The sequence below is a fragment of the Gymnoscopelus microlampas genome (genome assembly GCF_963454915.1).
Source record: "Gymnoscopelus microlampas genome assembly, chromosome: 6".
Taxonomy (NCBI): domain Eukaryota; kingdom Metazoa; phylum Chordata; class Actinopteri; order Myctophiformes; family Myctophidae; genus Gymnoscopelus; species Gymnoscopelus microlampas.
Window position 1 is genome coordinate 30,222,857 of NC_139943.1, and position 18,657 is coordinate 30,241,513.

Consider the following 18,657-nt stretch of genomic DNA (forward strand, 5'->3'; position numbering starts at 1 on the left):
ACTTTGAATACTCTTTTTAAATGATAATAAAAAAAAGGAACAGTTGTGGACATACAAGGTTTCCACCCGATGGCGCCGGTTATGTTTACTGTGAGATTAGATCTTCACAGAGTTAATATTTTCGTCTCTGTATTATCGTCTCTGTCGGGTGGCTGTTCTGCCCGACAGCAACGATATACGTGTTTCTGCAGACCACAATTTATCTGTGTTGCTTGTGTGTGTGTGTGTGTGTGTGTGTGTGTGTGTGTGTGTGTGTGTGTGTGTGTGTGTGTGTGTGTGTGTGTGTGTGTGTGCGTGTGCGTGTGTGTGTGCTGTGCGGTTGTCAGGGGGATGTTACTGGGCCTCTGTCCTGGCCCTGCACCTGTGGCCTCTCTCATTCCCCTGGCCTGACGCAATGCTCTGCTACAGGACATGAGCTCATGCAGGAAACAGAGCCACACACAACCACACACATACACACACACACACACACACACACACACACACACACACACACACGCCAAAAGCGGAGCCGCCTGCCTCTCTTAAAGGGCCAGGCGCACTACATTCCTCGCCGCCCCAGCGGTTTTAACCCCGACTCGTACAGAAACAGCAGCAGCAGCAGCACAGAGAGATTCATTCTGTATGGCCGTTTTAGCTAAAAAGCGAGGAGGAGGCCCCAGACATTCTAGCCCAGATTCACATCTGAATGAAAGCCTCTGGAGTGTCTGTGTGCTTTGGTAATAACGGCTGCGTAATGTTTTTCTCTTCTTTTTTTCTTCCCCCCCAGTGCTGGTGATGAGATTTTATGAGATAGCTTGCAGCTATGTGTTGGCAGCTATACCTGAAAGAAAAATAAGGGACACCCAGAAAAAAGATAAAATCTCACTACAGTTTGTGAATATTATATTAACCACCCCAGCATCCATATTCTGGGGGGGGACATTAGCCAAAGCAAAGAGATTTGGTGAGATTTTGAGCTTGTAGATCTGCTACTTTAGCTATTGAACGTGTAAGCCGTTTGAACGTGTAAGATGTGTGTCATTATTGATTGATTCCCCAAAACTAAGGAACAAAGTGTGTCCCGTATCCGTTCAATAAGGGACATGTCTTTTTAGTTTACAAATAAAGGGACGATTCCTTATTTCAAGGGACGGTTGGCAACCCTACACCCTGGCGTGAAGGAGTGCTTTGCAGCCTGTGTTCACAGTCAATGTGATTGATCCGCGGAAAACCCAACGGTGTAACTAACCGCTTTCTTTCTTCCTTTTGTTTTGTTTCCTTTTGCAGGAGGTTTCGCTGCTTTCTCCACTTGTTTCCCGGGGCTATGCGAGGGGAAGCCTGCCAGCGCTCTACCCATGAGCCTGTCCCAGCCCTGCATGCCTGTCGCTAACGTGGGGCCCACCCGCATCCTACCGCACCTCTACCTGGGCTCCCAGAAGGATGTGCTCAACAAGGTGAGTCTGGGCGCTTTGTGTACTTTCCAGGGTGCCTGTTAAACAGCTATCCTATACGGAGATCAGACACTTTTGTTCTCTATCTGCTTTTAGTGCCGTGGTTCTCAAAGTGGGGTCCGGGGTGGGGACCCCCAGAGGTCCTTGAGGGGGGGTAGCTTGTAGACAAAAAAAGAAAGAAAAGAAAATGTAATGTGATTTCTTTATTAATTAACTTAATGTTCCCTCATAGAGGTCCCTGAGGGTATCTTGACATCAAAAAGTTTGAGAACCACTTTCACTGTTTGTTGTTGCGACCAAACATTTTTTTAAAGTGTCCCCTCCTTTCCTTCCTCTCTCACTTCGTTAGGACCTGATGGCTCAGAATGGCATCACGTACGTGCTGAACGCCAGCAACACCTGCCCCAAGCCAGACTTTATCAGCGAGAGCCACTTCATGCGGATCCCCGTCAACGACAACTACTGTGAGAAGCTGCTGCCCTGGCTGGAGAAGACCAACGAGTTCATCGGTAAGGAGGAGAAAGTTAGCCTTCTCCAAAATGAACCAACTTGAACCTCAACAACCGCTATTCACCAAAAATAATAGATCTAGCTTGTAGATCAGCTCTTATAAGAGATTTGGTGTAGACGGAAAAAAAGAAGTCCACATGTACAGAGCTAACTCCAATCCAATCCAATCCACTTTATTTATATAGCACATTTTACAACCTTTTCAGGGTTTCCAAAGTGCTGTACAGAAAATCAAATTGTGCCACAGACAGACAAACAACTCAGGTCCAGTTTACTGAGTCTAGACTCTAGAGGGTTTAACGGTTTGTGTGAACATATGTGTGAAAACGCAAAAACGGACAACAGTGACACGCTCTGGCAAACCAATAACGAAAGTGCTTCTTTGCGAAACAATGAATTCACCTCCAGTTACAGTACGTTTCCATGAAACTCGACACTGTCTCGTCCACGCTACGTTACAAGTGGAAAACAGTCTTAATGCTATGTAGTCACACAGCCAACAATGGGAAAAGGTACAACATATCCGTTTTGAATGACCCTATGCACTCTGCGAGGAAACGGCAGATTATTTTCAATGGGTGTCCATTGTCTCCTAGAGAGACTCGCTGGTAAAAAAAGAAGAAGAAAAAAGCCAGGCCTTTTCCGGGGTGCTTGTCTGTCTGTGGCATGTTTTTTGTGGTGCGTTTTGTGGGACTGACTGCAATGTGGTGTCTTCATGCCTTGTTTGTTTCCACCCCACAGACAAAGCTAAGGTGTCAAACTGCAGAGTCATTGTGCATTGCCTGGCTGGAATCTCGCGCTCGGCAACCATCGCCATTGCATATATCATGAAGACAATGGGCTTGTCATCGGATGACGCCTACAGGTACGCTCTCTCCTCCATCTGCCACCAGCTGAGCTTAGGTGTCAGCCCCACTCACTGTTTGAGGAAATGCTAGACGGTTCTCTCGAACCAGCCCACCCCCCCACCCCCCTTTTACCCACCCACCCCCCCAGTCGTGAGAAGTGCAATTGTTAAATGGCTGCCAGGGAACGCTGCATTGTACAATAGGGCTTTTCTGCCTTGTCTGGAAAACACTGACAAAGGGTTCATGTTTTGTATAGTGGTGGAAAAAGTTCACACCCTAGGTCTAGTTCATCCATGGAAATTTTTATATTAGAAAGCCTTGTATGAATCCCAGGCATTCCACGGAGCTCTCAGATGGTATTCATTTACGCTACTACGGTGGAATTAATGTATTTTTCCCCCAACCTCAGGTTTGTGAAGGACCGGCGACCTTCCATATCGCCCAACTTCAACTTCCTGGGTCAGCTGCTGGAGTTTGAGAAAGACCTTCAGTTACTCCAGGCCCTCGCCGCCGGGTCCGACGACACAGACTCCGAAGGACAGGGCCAGCAACAGAGCTCAGAGGTCAACGGTGTCAACACGGGGTCGCAGGTGATGGAGGATGCCCTGACCGCTACGGAAACCAAGCTACCGTCTCCCACCTCCCTCCAGCAGGGCATCAACGGCCTGCACCTCTCCGCAGAGAGGATCATGGACACTAACCGGCTTAAACGCTCCTTCTCCCTGGACATCAAGTCCGTCTACTCTCCCAGCACCCCTCACTGCCTGCGCCTGGCGCCCACGCACTCCGAGGACGTCCCCAAGCTGTGCAAGCTGGACAGCCCCGGGACGGGCGTCTCCAATGGCGTCTGTCCCCAGTTCTCCCCTAGCCCGGACAGCCCTGGCTCGGCCGAGTCCCCTTTCCCGTCGCCGGGCAGCGGGGGCAGCATCGGAGGCCTGGGGTCTGCGGGCAACGAGGGGCCCCTCCGTCTGTGCAACGCCTCCTCATCCAGACCGAGGAGGAAAGCCAAGCACAGCGCCAACAGCTCCCCCATCCACTCGCACCCTCTCCCGCCCCCACAGTCCCTCAGCCTGGCGCTGGGCCAGCGCAGTCCCAGCCTGGATGACAACCTGAAGGGCTCCCTGCTCCTTCCACTGCCCTCCCAGCCCTCGGTGGGGTCCGGGGCCATGTGGACCAAACACAGAGACACCGTCCAGGCCACCACCCCCGTCACCCCCGTCAGCCCCCCGACGGACGCCCCCTGGCACTTCGGGGCAGTGGAGGGCGGAGCAGGAGAGATGGAGCTGGGAGGAGGAGGAGGAGGAGGAAGTGGAGGAGGAGGAGGAGACACGGGAAGGGAGGAGTCGTCGTCGCTGCGTTTCGGCAGCAGCTCGGCGTACATGGCGTTCGGGTGCAGCGAGGGCATGCGGCTACGGGAGAAGTCTCCGCGGGAGAAGCCATCGGCGGCCGCGCAGGCACAGCGGGACCGCCCGGACACGGCGTCGGCGATGTCCAACGGCACGGTCGCCGGCGGGCCCACGTCGGAAAAGCAGTACAAGCGGCGCAGCTGTCAGATGGAGTTCGAGGACGGCATCTCCGAGTCGCGGTCCCGGGAAGAGCTGGGGAAGATCGGGAAGCAGTCCAGCTTCTCCGGGAGCATGGAGATCATCGAGGTGTCCTGACAGACAATGGACCCCATGAGAACAGGCCCTTAGATGGGGCAAAACGGACCCGGGTACACAGGGAGCAGGAGAGCATTTCCCATGCTCCCCACACAGACAGTGTTAAAAAAGACTTGAGAACTGAGCAACCTGAAAGACATTAACTGATGGACACACAAAAGAGAGACAATGTGCGTCGGTTAGCTAGCAAGCTAACCTGGACTCGAGCTGTGTAGCCCTCTAGCGGACAGAGAGACAGACTGTGCAGACTGTAATCCTACAGAATACCAAATAAAAACGCAGGCCGAGGGGGGGGGGGGGGTTGGGGGCACCCGTGGGGGGGCGTTGAAGGTGAACTTCAAACTTGCGTTGCTCTGACACAGATAAAGACACCGACCCAGGGCGCAAGAGTGTCGCATGTCGCAACCCCATGACCCACGGAGAGTGGGGTCCTTTCCTTTTGTCAGAGCACCAACAATATCAAGTACACTCGCCCCCAGCGGTCAAAATGTAGTGCACTTAAATGGGTGTATTAGTTTAGTGATTTGAAAACAACCCCCCTTTGCGATTTCTCCCAAAGCTTCACACCTTTTGGTGTTTCGGCGAAATCTCAAACCCTTAGCATGGCTCTATCTGCCCCCTGCCCCAAACCCCACCCAAACACCCCCCCTCGCCCCCGAGCTCGTCCCCCCGCTACACATTCTATATTAATTAATGACGAGGTCAACAAGAGCGACAGACAGACAGACTTCCAGCAGCACTGGTCCCTGTTCACCTCAGCAGCACAGCACAAGGCGGAGCAGCCCTGCTGCCTCCCTCTCTCTATCACTCTCTCTCTCTCTCTAATGCAGTGGTCCCCGTCCCCCCCCCCCTCCCCAAATTGATATGCATTTGGCAGCGGACCCCCCATCTGAAACGATTCTGTGCCAGGAGATCCCCATAAGAGAAGATTTTTTAAAATAGTGTAATTTCATTTCAAGCTCACAATAGATAATTGTGAGCTTGTAGATGGGTCCTTTTTGAATAGCCGTGAGATGAAATAGGGCTTAAATGTAAAATGTTTAAACTGTTCCTCATATTTCCTGGGGAGCTCCATGGAACCTCCCCCTGGGGTTCACCGGACCCCGACAGAACCACTGCTCTGACTAATGCTCTCCCTCTGTCCCTCTCCCTCTCTCTATCTCCCTATACAAGCAAGGTGGTACTGCAACCCCCAAACAATGAAGGATCCCTCCCTCAAGTGTTTCATTCTGTCTGTCGATGCGGTGACTCCTAGTGACTGTTGATGAAGATGAACCCCCTCCCCCCCCCCAAAGAAGCACAATGTGTCCCCCCCCCCCCCCCCCACCCCCAGACATTGGCTCCCTTTATTCCAGTGTTAAACAGTGTGATGTGATTGAGGGGTTATTTTTGTGTTAGGGTGGGTGGGTGGTGGTGGGGTGGGTGGGGTGCAATGGTCCCTCAATGCGTTGGAGTTTTTATACACGCATGTATCGCTCCACAAAGCCCCCCGCCCTGCTCCCCCCAACCCATGTAACCCCCCCCCCCCCCCCCCTCTCTCCCCTACTCCCCAGTCACCACTGAGCATGCACCAGAAAGGCTGGCTACAGACAGACAAATACTATATATACAATATGAATATATATAGCAATGTTAATGGATTTTTTTTTAGTGGACTTCTTTTTTGTTCAGTTATAGTTTTTAATTTATTGTATCTGTTCATTCTGGTAATGAGAATTAATATAATGTTTATGTGGACTTTAAAATTTTTCCTTTTTTTTTCCCTTTTACTGATTTTGGTTCCATATTTTTTCCGCTGTATGGTATTTATGAAAACACGCTCGTTACAAAAAATACAACACGGTCAACAAATTCAAGCAAGCAATATGTGCTGTTCCTTCTTTATTGGAGAAAGTGATGTATTTTGTGTGTGCGTGTACGTGTGTGTGTGTGCGTGTGCATGCACGTGCGTGCTTGAGTGCGTGTGTGTGTATGTGTGTGTGTGTGTGTGTGGGGGGGGTGGGGGGGTTCAGATCATCTGACATTGCAATGCACTTTCTGCTTTCTGACCTTCTTAGATAACAAGTCAATTACTGTTCACTCCTAAAGTATGTTTCCAAAACACTGACCTTAGCGTGACGCTCGTGTGACACCATGCAGTGTCACACGTGTCACTTAAACCCCAGCATCCTTATTGTGGGGAAGACGTTCGCCGAAAATACAACAATCGGCGAGATGTCGATCGGCTATTTTCAGCGAAAGCTTTACCCACAATAACAGACAAACAGAAAAGACACTAGTATAGAACCATATAGGTTTCGAGTGGTTAAACACCTGCTCTATTCAGTGCTGTGTGTTCATGGATTCATCCACAATTGAGGGGGCCTCTGGCATCGAATAAAGAGACTGTTTTGTGTGCTTGACACAGAGCCCTGTGGTGCTCTGGTCGATCTCACGCATACAGTAAAGCGTGATTTGTACAAAATATGACTGATAAATACAAAAACAAAATTCAAACAGTAGATCAGTGATTTTCGGTGAGCGGCACCGTTGTAAGACAAAGTATAAACGAGTCTTGAAGCAGAATGTTTGGAAGACAAACATTTCTTGTATTTTTCTCGAGGGCTAACATGATGACGATATGCAAATAGGAGCGTCCTGCCACACAAGTTAGAGGTTTTGAAGAAATCCAAGTGTCCTCTCCACACAGGCCTGTCTAGATTAATACTGTTCAACCACACAACAGGTTTGTGATCACAGTCCAACAAAATACACGTTTATTGTCTATTCTTGCATTTAAAGTTCAGACCTTTTACAAATAGAGAAACACACACACACACACACACACACACACACACACACACACACACACACACACACACACACACACACACACACACACACACACACACACACACCATCATCATCATCTTTTGTTTATTCTCAGGGGATCGTTCTGTGAGCCAAGCCCAGCGCAGGGAACACGACGGCGGGTCCATCAGCACAATGCATGTCCCTAAAAACACATACATCCATACATAGCCTACATACGTACATAAATGCATACATGCATGCATAGCATACATACATGTGTCCCTCACCAGTCGTTTATTTATTTGATCTTATTCCCCAAAATAAATGCAAATGTTAAACAAATGCGAGTATATTCGTGTCCTGCAGTGGAGAAGAAATTGAATTTAAGTCAACTGAAATTAAATGAGATGAAACAGGGGTAAAATCGTTGCTCTCCCGGTGTGAGACGGTTATGGGTATTTATGATGCAACACAGTGGTTTTCAACCTTTTCTGGGTCAGGGCCCGCTTGAAAACATCTCGAAAAAGCATCAGCAGCCCACCCATCTGACCGCTTGTTAAGCGGTCAGATGGGTGGGCCACGTGCATTTTCAGAGCATGTTTATTTTAACGATCAGTTAAATCGATCGTGTTTTCCGGGGTTAAGATAAAAAGGAACCACTGTAGTAATATACCACTGTAACTTCGTATTTACCAGAATCACAATGAAAAAAATCGTAATGAATCTTTTATTTGTGTAGGTATTAACACATATTATCATACAATCTTAGTGTTGCAGCTTATTTGGGGGGCCCACTTGCAATATCCTCACGGGCCACCAGTGGGCCCCGGTGCCAACAGGCTGAGAACCACTGATGTAGGCTAATATGTGTCTCTCTCTTTTATCTCCCCTCCCCTCCTCTCCCATCCCCGGTGAACTCGGCCCTCGGACCTTGTGTGCTGCTGTAGCTACTGTATGTTCTGTATGTGTTCACTTCTCCTCTTTACTCTCTCATCTGTCCCCTTGCTTCCTTTATCTTCTCTCTCTCTCTCTCTCTCTCTTTCTCTCTCTCTCTATTTTCAAGAAAGATGTTCTAATTATTTAAAGACGTGTAACAAAAATGATGCAGGCTGTCCCGATTGCTAAAAAAATGTTATTGATGTTATTATTATTATTATTATTATTATTATTATTATCATGTTGTGTAAATAGCAACGTATCCAAGGAACATTGAAGAAAAAATTAGGTGAGTTTTTAAAAACGAAAAGTTCTGATACCTTAGGCTGCTTGACGCAAAATACCTCAGGTTCTATTAAAAGGCTTTTCCTTCCCCTGTACCCTGTTTTGTGAAAATGAAACAAAAAATACAGACATGACAAAAAATATGACCTGCTTTTCTTGCTTCTTCTGTGTGTTTCTATACGTGAGAGTGGATGATCATCAGTGTTCCCAGATTTTGTGAGAGAACTAAGCAACTATGAAACCATGCCCAAAGGAAGCAAGGCCACATGAGCATCGGATATTTGAAAATAGCCGATCTACAAGCTCACAACCCATCGCATACAGAGGGGTCACAAAATACTTTTAGATGGGTGGTCAGTGAACATGTTTGAGAGCCACTGATTTAAACAACATTAGGAAGCAAGCTCAAATAAGCAACTACACTTTAGAAACAAGCCCCAAAACACGCGAACCTGCAAAAACTACCAATATTAACAAGCAACTTTATAGAAAAACAAGCCTAAAGTCGCTTATAATAAACGGACATGGCAACACTGATGAGCATGTGTGTGCACGGGGGGGGGGGGGTTCGGGTGCATGGGGGGGTTCCATTGTGTATACACAGATCGCAGGTCTTGCTATTGATTTTGTGTTTAACAAACACATCTGACCACAAAGCAAAGCTCTATCGATCCCCACCCCCCTCCCCCCTCCAGGACAATTTGGGTGTCATAAGCATGATGAATTATTGAACAGGATTGCAGTGTTGTTATCATGCTACCGCTGCAATAGGAAGAACATAACATATCGTCTCTGTCGGGTGGAAAGCTCATTTGTCCAAAAATGTTACTCCTCAGGATTCAAATTCAAATACGGTAATAGCAGCAACGACTTCTAAGATCACTGGAAAAGTCATTAGATTAGATGATAATAATATTTATTGACAAAGGGATATTTGACTTCACAAGTCTGTTCAAAAACAACAACAAAGAACAACACATAACCTATATGCACAAAACAACATATCACCAAGACAATACATGAGGTCCTCACTGCACACAGAAAACCATTCTATCGACGGGGCAGTTTGTTTAATGCCGCAATGGCTGAGGGGACAAAACTCCTGCTACAAACCACCGTGTTCATTTATCCATGTGTAACTCAGAGAATGTACAATGGATTGGTGTAAATGAGTGTTTTACTGTGTCAGGATTTGATATCCTGTTGTCCACCTTGTTGCAGATTGTCTCATTGTCCCCGTTATCCCTCTGTTCCTTCTGGTTGCTGACACACACACACGCACGCACACAAAGATAAGACAACCTGCTGTGTGTGTGTGTGTGTGTGTGTGTGTGTGTGTGTGTGTGTGTGTCTGTGTGTTTGTGCGTGCGTGCGCGCGCGTGTGTGTGTGTGTGGTGTGTGTGGGCATAGCAGTGAGAAACAGGCTGATGAGCGTTAGGGTGTGGTGTTTGCCCAATGATGTGATGTGTTTGAACAGCGCTTACCTCCAGGGGATGACAGAACAAAGATGAGGTAGTGTGTGTGTGTGTGTGTGTGTGTGTGAGAGAGAGAGAGAGAGAGAGAGAGAGAGAGAGAGAGAGACACACACACACACACACACACACACACACACACACACACACACACACACACACACACACACACACACACACACACACACACACACACACACACACACACACACACACACACACACACACACAAAAAGCTTCCAAATCCGGTGGGCGCCAATCTCCCCCTGGCCTGTTCAGGGTGCCTGACTACAAAGGCAGTTTTGGTTTCATGATGTCATGGAATTTCACCACCTCTCTGAATCGAACCAACGGCAGAGAGTCTTTATCTGCAGCCAGAGTAGAAGCTCTGCAGCCAAGCCTCGCTGTGTGTGTGTTGCATGGGGGATTGATGAAATATTAGACAATAGAAAACAGGGGAAAGAATGATGGAATGCACATCCTCTCAAAACACACACACACACACACACACACACACACACACACACACACACACACACACACACACACACACACACACACACACACGTGACACTAGATGGCCTCTGGGCTTATTGGTCACACACTGCTTTCTTAACCGCATTCAACTGCTTCCAGCCTGGTATTTTGGGTATGTCATTAGGCGCAAATGTTTTTTCAATAATATTGGGGGGAAAAAGTCTAAAAGTATAGCCATAATAACAGATCTATAAGCTTGGCTATTTTTTTTTGCTATTTGGCAAAAAAAACAATTTACTGTATATAGGGCCTAAATGGTTAATGTCCAGTTTACTCAGTTCAATAGCACAGTGGTTATCAAACATGTTCTTTTCAAGGACCGCCAAATTGATACGTATTAGGCCATGGACCCCCATTTGAAAAATGTTTGTGCCAGGGACCCCAATAAGGGAATATTTTTGTTGTTAGATTATATTTAATAATAACAAGTTGTAGAATGATAATTCTACAACTGCTATAGTAATGTAGGGAACTAACAGACACCATATGAATGAATAGTCAATCTTAAACGTTCTCACATCAGGCTAGATCTTCTTCTGAAATATACTATTCCTGTGTCATTTTGCTGCTGACCTTCTGGAACCCTCTCCACAGGGACCCCTGGGGGTCCCCGGACACCACTTTGAGAGCCACTGCAATAGGGGAAAGACAGAGGTAATGGCATTACCAGCATCTGCAGCTGGGTCCCACACTGTTACTGTGTGTGTGTGTGTGTGTGTGTGTGTGTGTGTGTGTGTGTGTGTGTGTGTGTGTGTGTGTGTGTGTGTGTGTGTGTGTGTGTGTGTGCGTGTGCGCGTGCGTGCGAGCGTGCATGTGGCCCGGAAGCTTTGTTTTATGGTCGTCGGGGGGAATTTCCCCTTGAAGAGAGAGACCCTGTCAACTGGATTATAAAAACAATAACCAATCTCACCTTTGCTTTCATTCCTTCCACATGAAAGTCCCCCCCCCCCTGTGTGACGGTGTGTGTATCCAGTGGATCAGCATGGATAATCCCCCCCACATAACACAATGCTGCCCCTGTGCTTCACGGGGTGTTGAATTGTAGTTCAAGGTGCCCTCGTCACATATCGTCTCTGTCGGGTGGAAATCTCATACACTGTATGTCCAAAACTGTTACTTTTCAGGATTAAAATAAACAAAACAGCAAAAGTAGCAGATTGACTTGTGGATCTGCTACTTTTGATGCTTTTGTGTGGCGCTGTAGTATTAGTAGGGCGTTCATTTTACGGAAAAAAACAAAATATAGAGATACAAGGTTATTATTTGGACCCATGCATCTAAATACACCGTCCAGGTCAGCCTGGTCAGGTCACCTACGTGCTGAAGTCTGCACTTCTCTGTGTGGGGTTTCATGTTACCAGTGTACTGTACTTCTTAGGCGCCCTAAAAATAGTCTGCAGAACTGATATTCATAGGTAGTTCTCGTTTCTGCTTGGGGGGGGGGGGGGTCAGCGCTTTAGCTTTCATTGATACCTTTTGACAAGCTGAGCGCCTGCTGAGCGCTTGCAGTGCCTTGCTTGCTCGTACTAGGCTAATACACCTTTAAAAATCCTTGCTTGTCCATCTAAGCGGGCGTCCCTATTTTGGGTAGGTGAACATTTTCATAAACACAAGGTAATCACATACATCAAGAGAGACAGTGTAGTGCCTCAGTAAACTAGGATATGTTCCATCTGAAGTGAGCATCTCAGATCTCCAGTATATGACAGTTGTGCCCCAGCCTACTCCCCTGATGACCCATACAGGATTCTACTGATGCTGTTGTGGAAGCATACTGTACGAGAGTGCAGGCCTGGAGGTCAATGTTGGAAAGACAAAAATCCTGGGCGCAATCCCATCCTGCACATCCTCCCCAGCCTCCCCAACATGTCCATCCATGCCAACTCGGTTGAATAGGTTTCAAATTTTGCTACCTCGTGTCTATGATCAACAACACCAACGATCCTAGTCGAGGACATAAATAACAGGATTGGCTCTGCCCATCAAGCATTCGGGCAAGCTCTATCACAGCATAGCTTGTCCACACAAACCAGTGTCTACAGAGCTGTTGTGACCCGAACCCTTCTCTATGGGTCAGAGAGCTGGACTCTCTACCGAAAGAACATCAGGACCCTGGAGATGGTTTCTCCAGCAAAAGTTGCGGGCAATCCTGGGAATCAGTTGGGAAGAACGCATCACTAACAATGTCATCCTAACCCGCACCGGTCTCCCGCGCGTGGAAGCGCTCATCGCCAAGAAGCATCTGCGCTTCCTTGGTCATTTATGTTGCATGGAAGACTCATCCCTCTCCAAACAGACCCTGTTTTGTGAACTGGCTCATGGCTCTAGGCTGCTAGGGGGACCCAAGAGACCGCTGAAAGAGCAAATTAAACAGCTACTCAAAAATACATTGGCAGCAATTGCCAATGGTGTTCAGAAACTTGAGACCGATCGGGCACAAGCAGCGGAAGCGAAGCGTCAACAAAGACACCAACGTCTTATGTTACCCCGTCCACCTCCAACACTACCGTGCCCAGACTGCCCCCGACTCTTCAACTCACATCTTGGCCTCCACAGTCACCAGCAGGCACACAGACGAGACGAGAGTTCAGCTCGTTCAGCTAGTTCAAAAGGAGAGCAAATGAATGGGTGAGGAGAACGGGTCCTCGTTTTCTAGGCCATGGTGGTGATGATGATGAACCCTAACCCTAACCCTAAACTTGAGGTAAGCGTGGAACATAGAACCCGGGGAACATAGACTTGGGGAACGTACTGTATGGGATGACCCCCCAAGAACCTTGCATCAGTCTAAATAACTCTATATGACTCTAAATGACTTTTATTTATATCTAACTCTATTAAGAAGGTGTAGGTGGAGCCAGGGTGTATGACTCAGAGAGCAGTGCCAGGGTTAATTGATTCCCAAGTGTTTCCAATTGGCAATTGTCTAATTGTGCTCTGCTCTACATAATAGCATGCTGTATAGTAAGACTATACGACACACACACACACACACACACACACACACACACACACACACACACACACACACACACACACACACACACACACACACACACACACACACACACACACACACACACACAGAGAGAGAGCTGGTTCAAAGGGTGCAAAACAGAGCAGCAGACCCAAGGCTGGGCACACGTAGCCTACAGTATATAGATTTGGTGCACCAATATGTAGTGTGTGCGGTCAAGTAGTATGTTTACATGCCCCACCCAACTGCCCAATGTGGGTTAATTGGCCCAGGGGCTAATCCTTCCCTGAGCAGAGTCCATTTTGGTTCCATGTGTGAACATGGAGGGTTGTACTGTGTACTTTGCCCACAGAAGCACGTCCTGCTAATAAGCGTCTCAACTGGTATTTTACAAGACAATATTTCTGGCACTTTGTGCAACGACCAGGAGAGAGAAGTGCAGTGAAATGGAGGGAGTGGGAGAGGGGGGGCAAAGTAGAGCAGATGTGCTGTTCAAAAGATGAAGATTTAAGTGGGTGGCAATGCCACGGGCAATGCCAGCATTATGCAGCGGATTACCCCCCTGTTGCAAAAACACAACACGAATTCAAAATTGTGTGTGTGTGTGTGTGTGTGTGTGTGTGTGTGTGTGTGTGTGTGTGTGTGTGTGTGTGTGTGTGTGTGTGTGTGTGTGTGTGTGTGTGTGTGTGTGTGTGTGTGTGTGTGTGTGTGTGTGTGTGTGCGTGTGTGTGATAGGTACCAGACGTAGCCATGTTGAGTGCCGGCCTGGCGCCTGCTCGCTGCTCTTATATATGGAAACTGTTAGGCATGTTACGTCAGTACAGCACTTTGCGCTTTTCCACTTGCACACACACACACACACACACACACACACACACACACACACACACACACACACACACACACACACACACACACACACACACACACACACACACACACTCTCTCTCTCTATTTGGAATAGTCTCACACACACACACAGACGCACACGCACGCACGCACGCACGCACGCACGCACGCACGCACGCACGCACGCACGCACGCACGCACGCACGCACACACACACACACACACACACACACACACACACACACACACACACACACACACACAGTCTTAGAACATAATCTCTATCCCCCTCCCCCTCTTTCCTTTTACAGTAGACAGTTCAACACACACACACACACACACACACACACACACACACACACACACACACACACACACACACACACACACACACACACACACACACACACACACACATACACGGAACACTCAAATACACAGTCATTACACACGTCCACTGCTCTAAAATGACGTCAGCACAGCATTCCGCACTTTTCCACGGGTCGGCTGGAATGATTGATTCCAAACAACATTTCTTGCCCTCTTCCTTTTTTTCTTTTTCTTTTTTGTTCCATGGAACACTCTTGTCCTTATATAACCCTTATTGGCGGTCTAACTCTTTCTGCCACCATTCCTCCTCTCCCTCTCCCCCCCTCTCTCTCTCTCTCTCTCTCTCTCTCCTCTCTTGTGTATCTCTGGTTCTGTCTGTCTGTCGCTCGCCCTTCCTCTCTCTCTCTCTCTCTCACAGCTTAAACTCTTGCTTCCTTCTCCCATTTCTCACACAGGAGTCAGAGGTGTGTGTGTGTGTGTGTGTGTGTGTGTGTGTGTGTGTGTGTGTGTGTGTGTGTGTGTGTGTGTGTGTGTGTGTGTGTGTGTGTGTGTGTGTGTGTGTGTGTGTGTGTGTGTGTGTGTGTGTGTGTGTGTGTGTGTGTGTGTGTGTGTGTGTGTGGAGGTGGTGGAGGGGGGGGGGTCTGGGAGACAGAGCAGCTGTGCTGGTGGTGGTTCCCCACCACTCTGCAGTGCCAAGCCAGCAATAGACATGTGTTCAATATCCCCTCCCCTGCTGCCTGACATCGCTCTGTCTTCATTTCCTCATCCATCTCATTCCCACTGCAGTAAAATGAGCCAAACCAGGCCATTCTCAGCCTGTGGGCCGGGACGCACTGGCAAAACACTAAGATGTTAATGATAATATAACATTACAGCGGCACTATGTACCTTTTTTTCATGAATACAATTTAAAATTTGTCCAATCTGTATGGTATGTTAATACAATATAACTACCGTGGTTGTGTTTTGTCTCCCTGTTCTTCTATTGTGACATTTAGATCCTGTGTCTAGACCTTTGTCCTGGCCTGACAGACCTGGTCCTTCTGCATGCTTGTATGGTACGTCCGATGGTACCCAGTCTAGCCAACACATCGGATAGGAGAGGGAAACTCTGATTTCAAACCACCTGCTGCCTGGCAGGTCATTCCTCTTAGGAACAGGCTAGGAGAAGGCAACTCTGACCCCAAAATCCACCTGCTGCCTTGTAGGCTATGTCTTTTTAGGCAAAGGCTAGGAGATGCCCACTCCGAATAACAAAGCTGCATTTAGAAAATATGTGGTTGCAATGTCCTATACAAGCTACAATGACTGTAAGAGATGGAAAAATAATAGAACAAAGTGAACGCAATAATGGCATGGGGTTTGACTCCTGCACTGAGCACTAGAGCATTGTGGATGAATATAATTACTCAAGCCATTAATAAGCAACTCACTGCTGCCACCTGCTGTTGGCTCTCAGCTCAGCTCCAGTGCAGCTCCTGGTTTGTCCCCTTGCTTCTACACAAAGGTGAGAGGCGATCAATAGTTTTGTTCCACAAGTCAGGTTGGATGCAGAGTGGATATACATCATCATCAGTCTGGCAGGCCTCAGGTTTCGCTTACCAGCTGTTTTCACAGCGGATGCAGAAAGTGGACAGAACGGCACAAAAAAAGAGTGAGAAAGCCTGTGTGTGCGCGTCCGCGTACGTGTGTGTGCGTGCGTGTGTGTGTGTGTGATATGTACTTGAATTACTGTACTTGTGAGGGCCAAATGTCCCCACAAAGTATATAGTAGAATTTGAGAAATAAACATTGCGAGGACAATTTTCCTACAAGAGAAATAGTTTTCATGGTTAAAATGTATTTGGGGGTTAAGCTTACAATTAGGAAAAGATTCAGGTTGGGGTTAGGATGAGGATTAGGCATTTATGGGTTGAGGTTAAGGGTTAGGGTTGGAGTTAAGCCAATTCATACTTAGCTGTCAGGCACCGAAAATAGCAGATCTGCTATTTTTGGTGCGTGACACCGTCATGACTAAGAATAACTCAGGCTTTAGGTTGAGGATAAAACATGGCAACACTACAAAAAGGTAAAGATGGTATTTACAAACTTTGCCGTCGTAAAAGATTGATGTCCTCACAAGTACAATAATACAAACGTGTGTGTGTGTGTGTGTGTGTGTGTGTGTGTGTGTGTGTGTGTGTGTGTGTGTGTGTGTGTGTGTGTGTGTGTGTGTGTGTGTGTGTGTTTAAATGTACAGTACATGTGTAGCCCTTTACCAGTATTTTTTACTGTATATGTGTGTGTGTGTGTGTGTGTGTGTGTGTGTGTGTGTGTGTGTGTGTGTGTGTGTGTGTGTGTGTGTGTGCGTGCGTGCGTGCGTGCGTGCGTGCGTGCGTGCGTGCGTGTGAGCGTGCGTGCGTGCGTGCGTGCGTGCGTGCGTGCGTGCGTGCGTGCGTGCGTGCGTGCGTGCGTGCGTGCGTGCGTGCGTGCGTGCGTGGTCAGAATGCTGACTATAGCAGCTGGTGGTGCTGATGTCTGTCTCTCTAATGGTGAAACAGTCTGCAACAGCACTCTCTCTCTCTCTCTCTCTCTCTCTCTCTCTCTCTCTCTCTCTCTCTCTCTCTCTCTCTCTCTCTCTCTCACACACACACACACACACACACACACACACACACACACACACACACACACACACACACACACACACACACACACACTCACGCTCACATTCACACCACCATATTGTTCGTGCTACAGTAGTCAGCAGCACATAGCGCAGGGCAGCACATATATCCCATATCTCAGCGTCTGCACCTCTAAAACCACATCCCGACCCCCCGACCCCCCGGCCCGGCCGTCCCCCAGAGGACATGAGGTCACACCTCACCTCATGTCCCACTCACACCAACAAACGTATGCATATATACTGTACTGTACATACTCCTGACAGTGCCCTTGAGCAAGGCACAGCATGCCTTTACAACTGCGGCTGGTCCCCCGGTTGATGCTTGGACTTGGAGGCTGGGGAGCACTCTGTCAGGATGTCCAAAACTGTTACTTTACGGGATTCTAATTCCAAAATAGCAAAAGTAGCAGATCGACAAACTCAAAACGTGTCTAGGTGAAAATCGCAGAAAATTGCTGGTCGACAAGCTCACAACGCGCTGTGCGTTGTGTCGATCGGCTATTTTCAGCTAAAGCTTTCCCCACAATAACAGAAAACAGAAAATACTCTAGTATAGTGTCCGCTCAACCATAAGTGGTTAAGTACAGTACTTGAGTAAATGTACTTAGTTACTTTCCAGCACTGAGAGTGAGCAGAAACCACTGGCAGAAGCAGAATGCTTGTGGGCCTACGGTACAACACATGGGTTGCTGACACATCGTGTGTGTTATCATTTCTCTCCCCTCTGCCCATGACCTCAGAGCCACATGTACTGTAAGAGCTATTTCTGTTGACTTGCTGCTGGGTATATACATGACTTCATGTCTGATTTGTCGGAACAAAAGGCGGAGGGGGGGAAAAAAGAGCCGTATCACTTTGTTAATGGAAAATGTTCCACGTGAAAACTGTAAACGCTTGATAAAGTAGGTTTTTTTTCCTTATCAACCATATGTATAGATACTTATGCATGGCAGAACATCACATCAGTATGTATATAAGTACCGGTAACTTTCAAAGGCGACAAAGAAAAACCAGACTCAGGACACAGGCAGCCATTGGATGTAGTGAAATATCTTGTATTCAGACAGAGAGAGAATGGAAGGTTACAGTATCAGCAGGTGTTCACGCATCATCGGTCGTCGTCTCTCTCTGCCGTTAAACAGAGAAAGCCCTGGACTTTAACAGCGTCCAGTAACATAAACATATGACATCATTGAAGATACATCAAGCGTCCAGCCATCAGAGGGGTTATCCTGCTATTGGTGGATAGTGATGATTACGTCGTCGTCAGATGAGGATGATGATGGTAGATGATGAAGATGATGAAGATGGTGTGACAGTTTATCTTTGAACAACAGCGTCCACATGTCTCGGACAAC

The 18,657-nt window shown here is 47.7% G+C and overlaps 1 protein-coding gene across 2 annotated transcripts in view; it reads left to right on the forward strand.

The window, feature by feature from the left end:
• dusp8a (dual specificity phosphatase 8a) overlaps positions 1-6,316 on the forward strand; it is a 57,684-nt gene extending 51,368 nt beyond the window's left edge. For both annotated transcript variants that reach the window (XM_084061036.1, XM_084061037.1), the window contains exons 4-7: positions 1,270-1,436; positions 1,783-1,942; positions 2,685-2,808; positions 3,201-6,316. In XM_084061036.1, the coding sequence (XP_083917162.1) occupies positions 1,270-1,436; positions 1,783-1,942; positions 2,685-2,808; positions 3,201-4,452 (1,703 nt within the window). In that variant the 3' untranslated portion in view covers positions 4,453-6,316. The remainder of the gene's footprint in view (positions 1-1,269; positions 1,437-1,782; positions 1,943-2,684; positions 2,809-3,200) is intronic.
• The last annotated feature ends 12,341 nt before the right edge of the window (positions 6,317-18,657 follow it).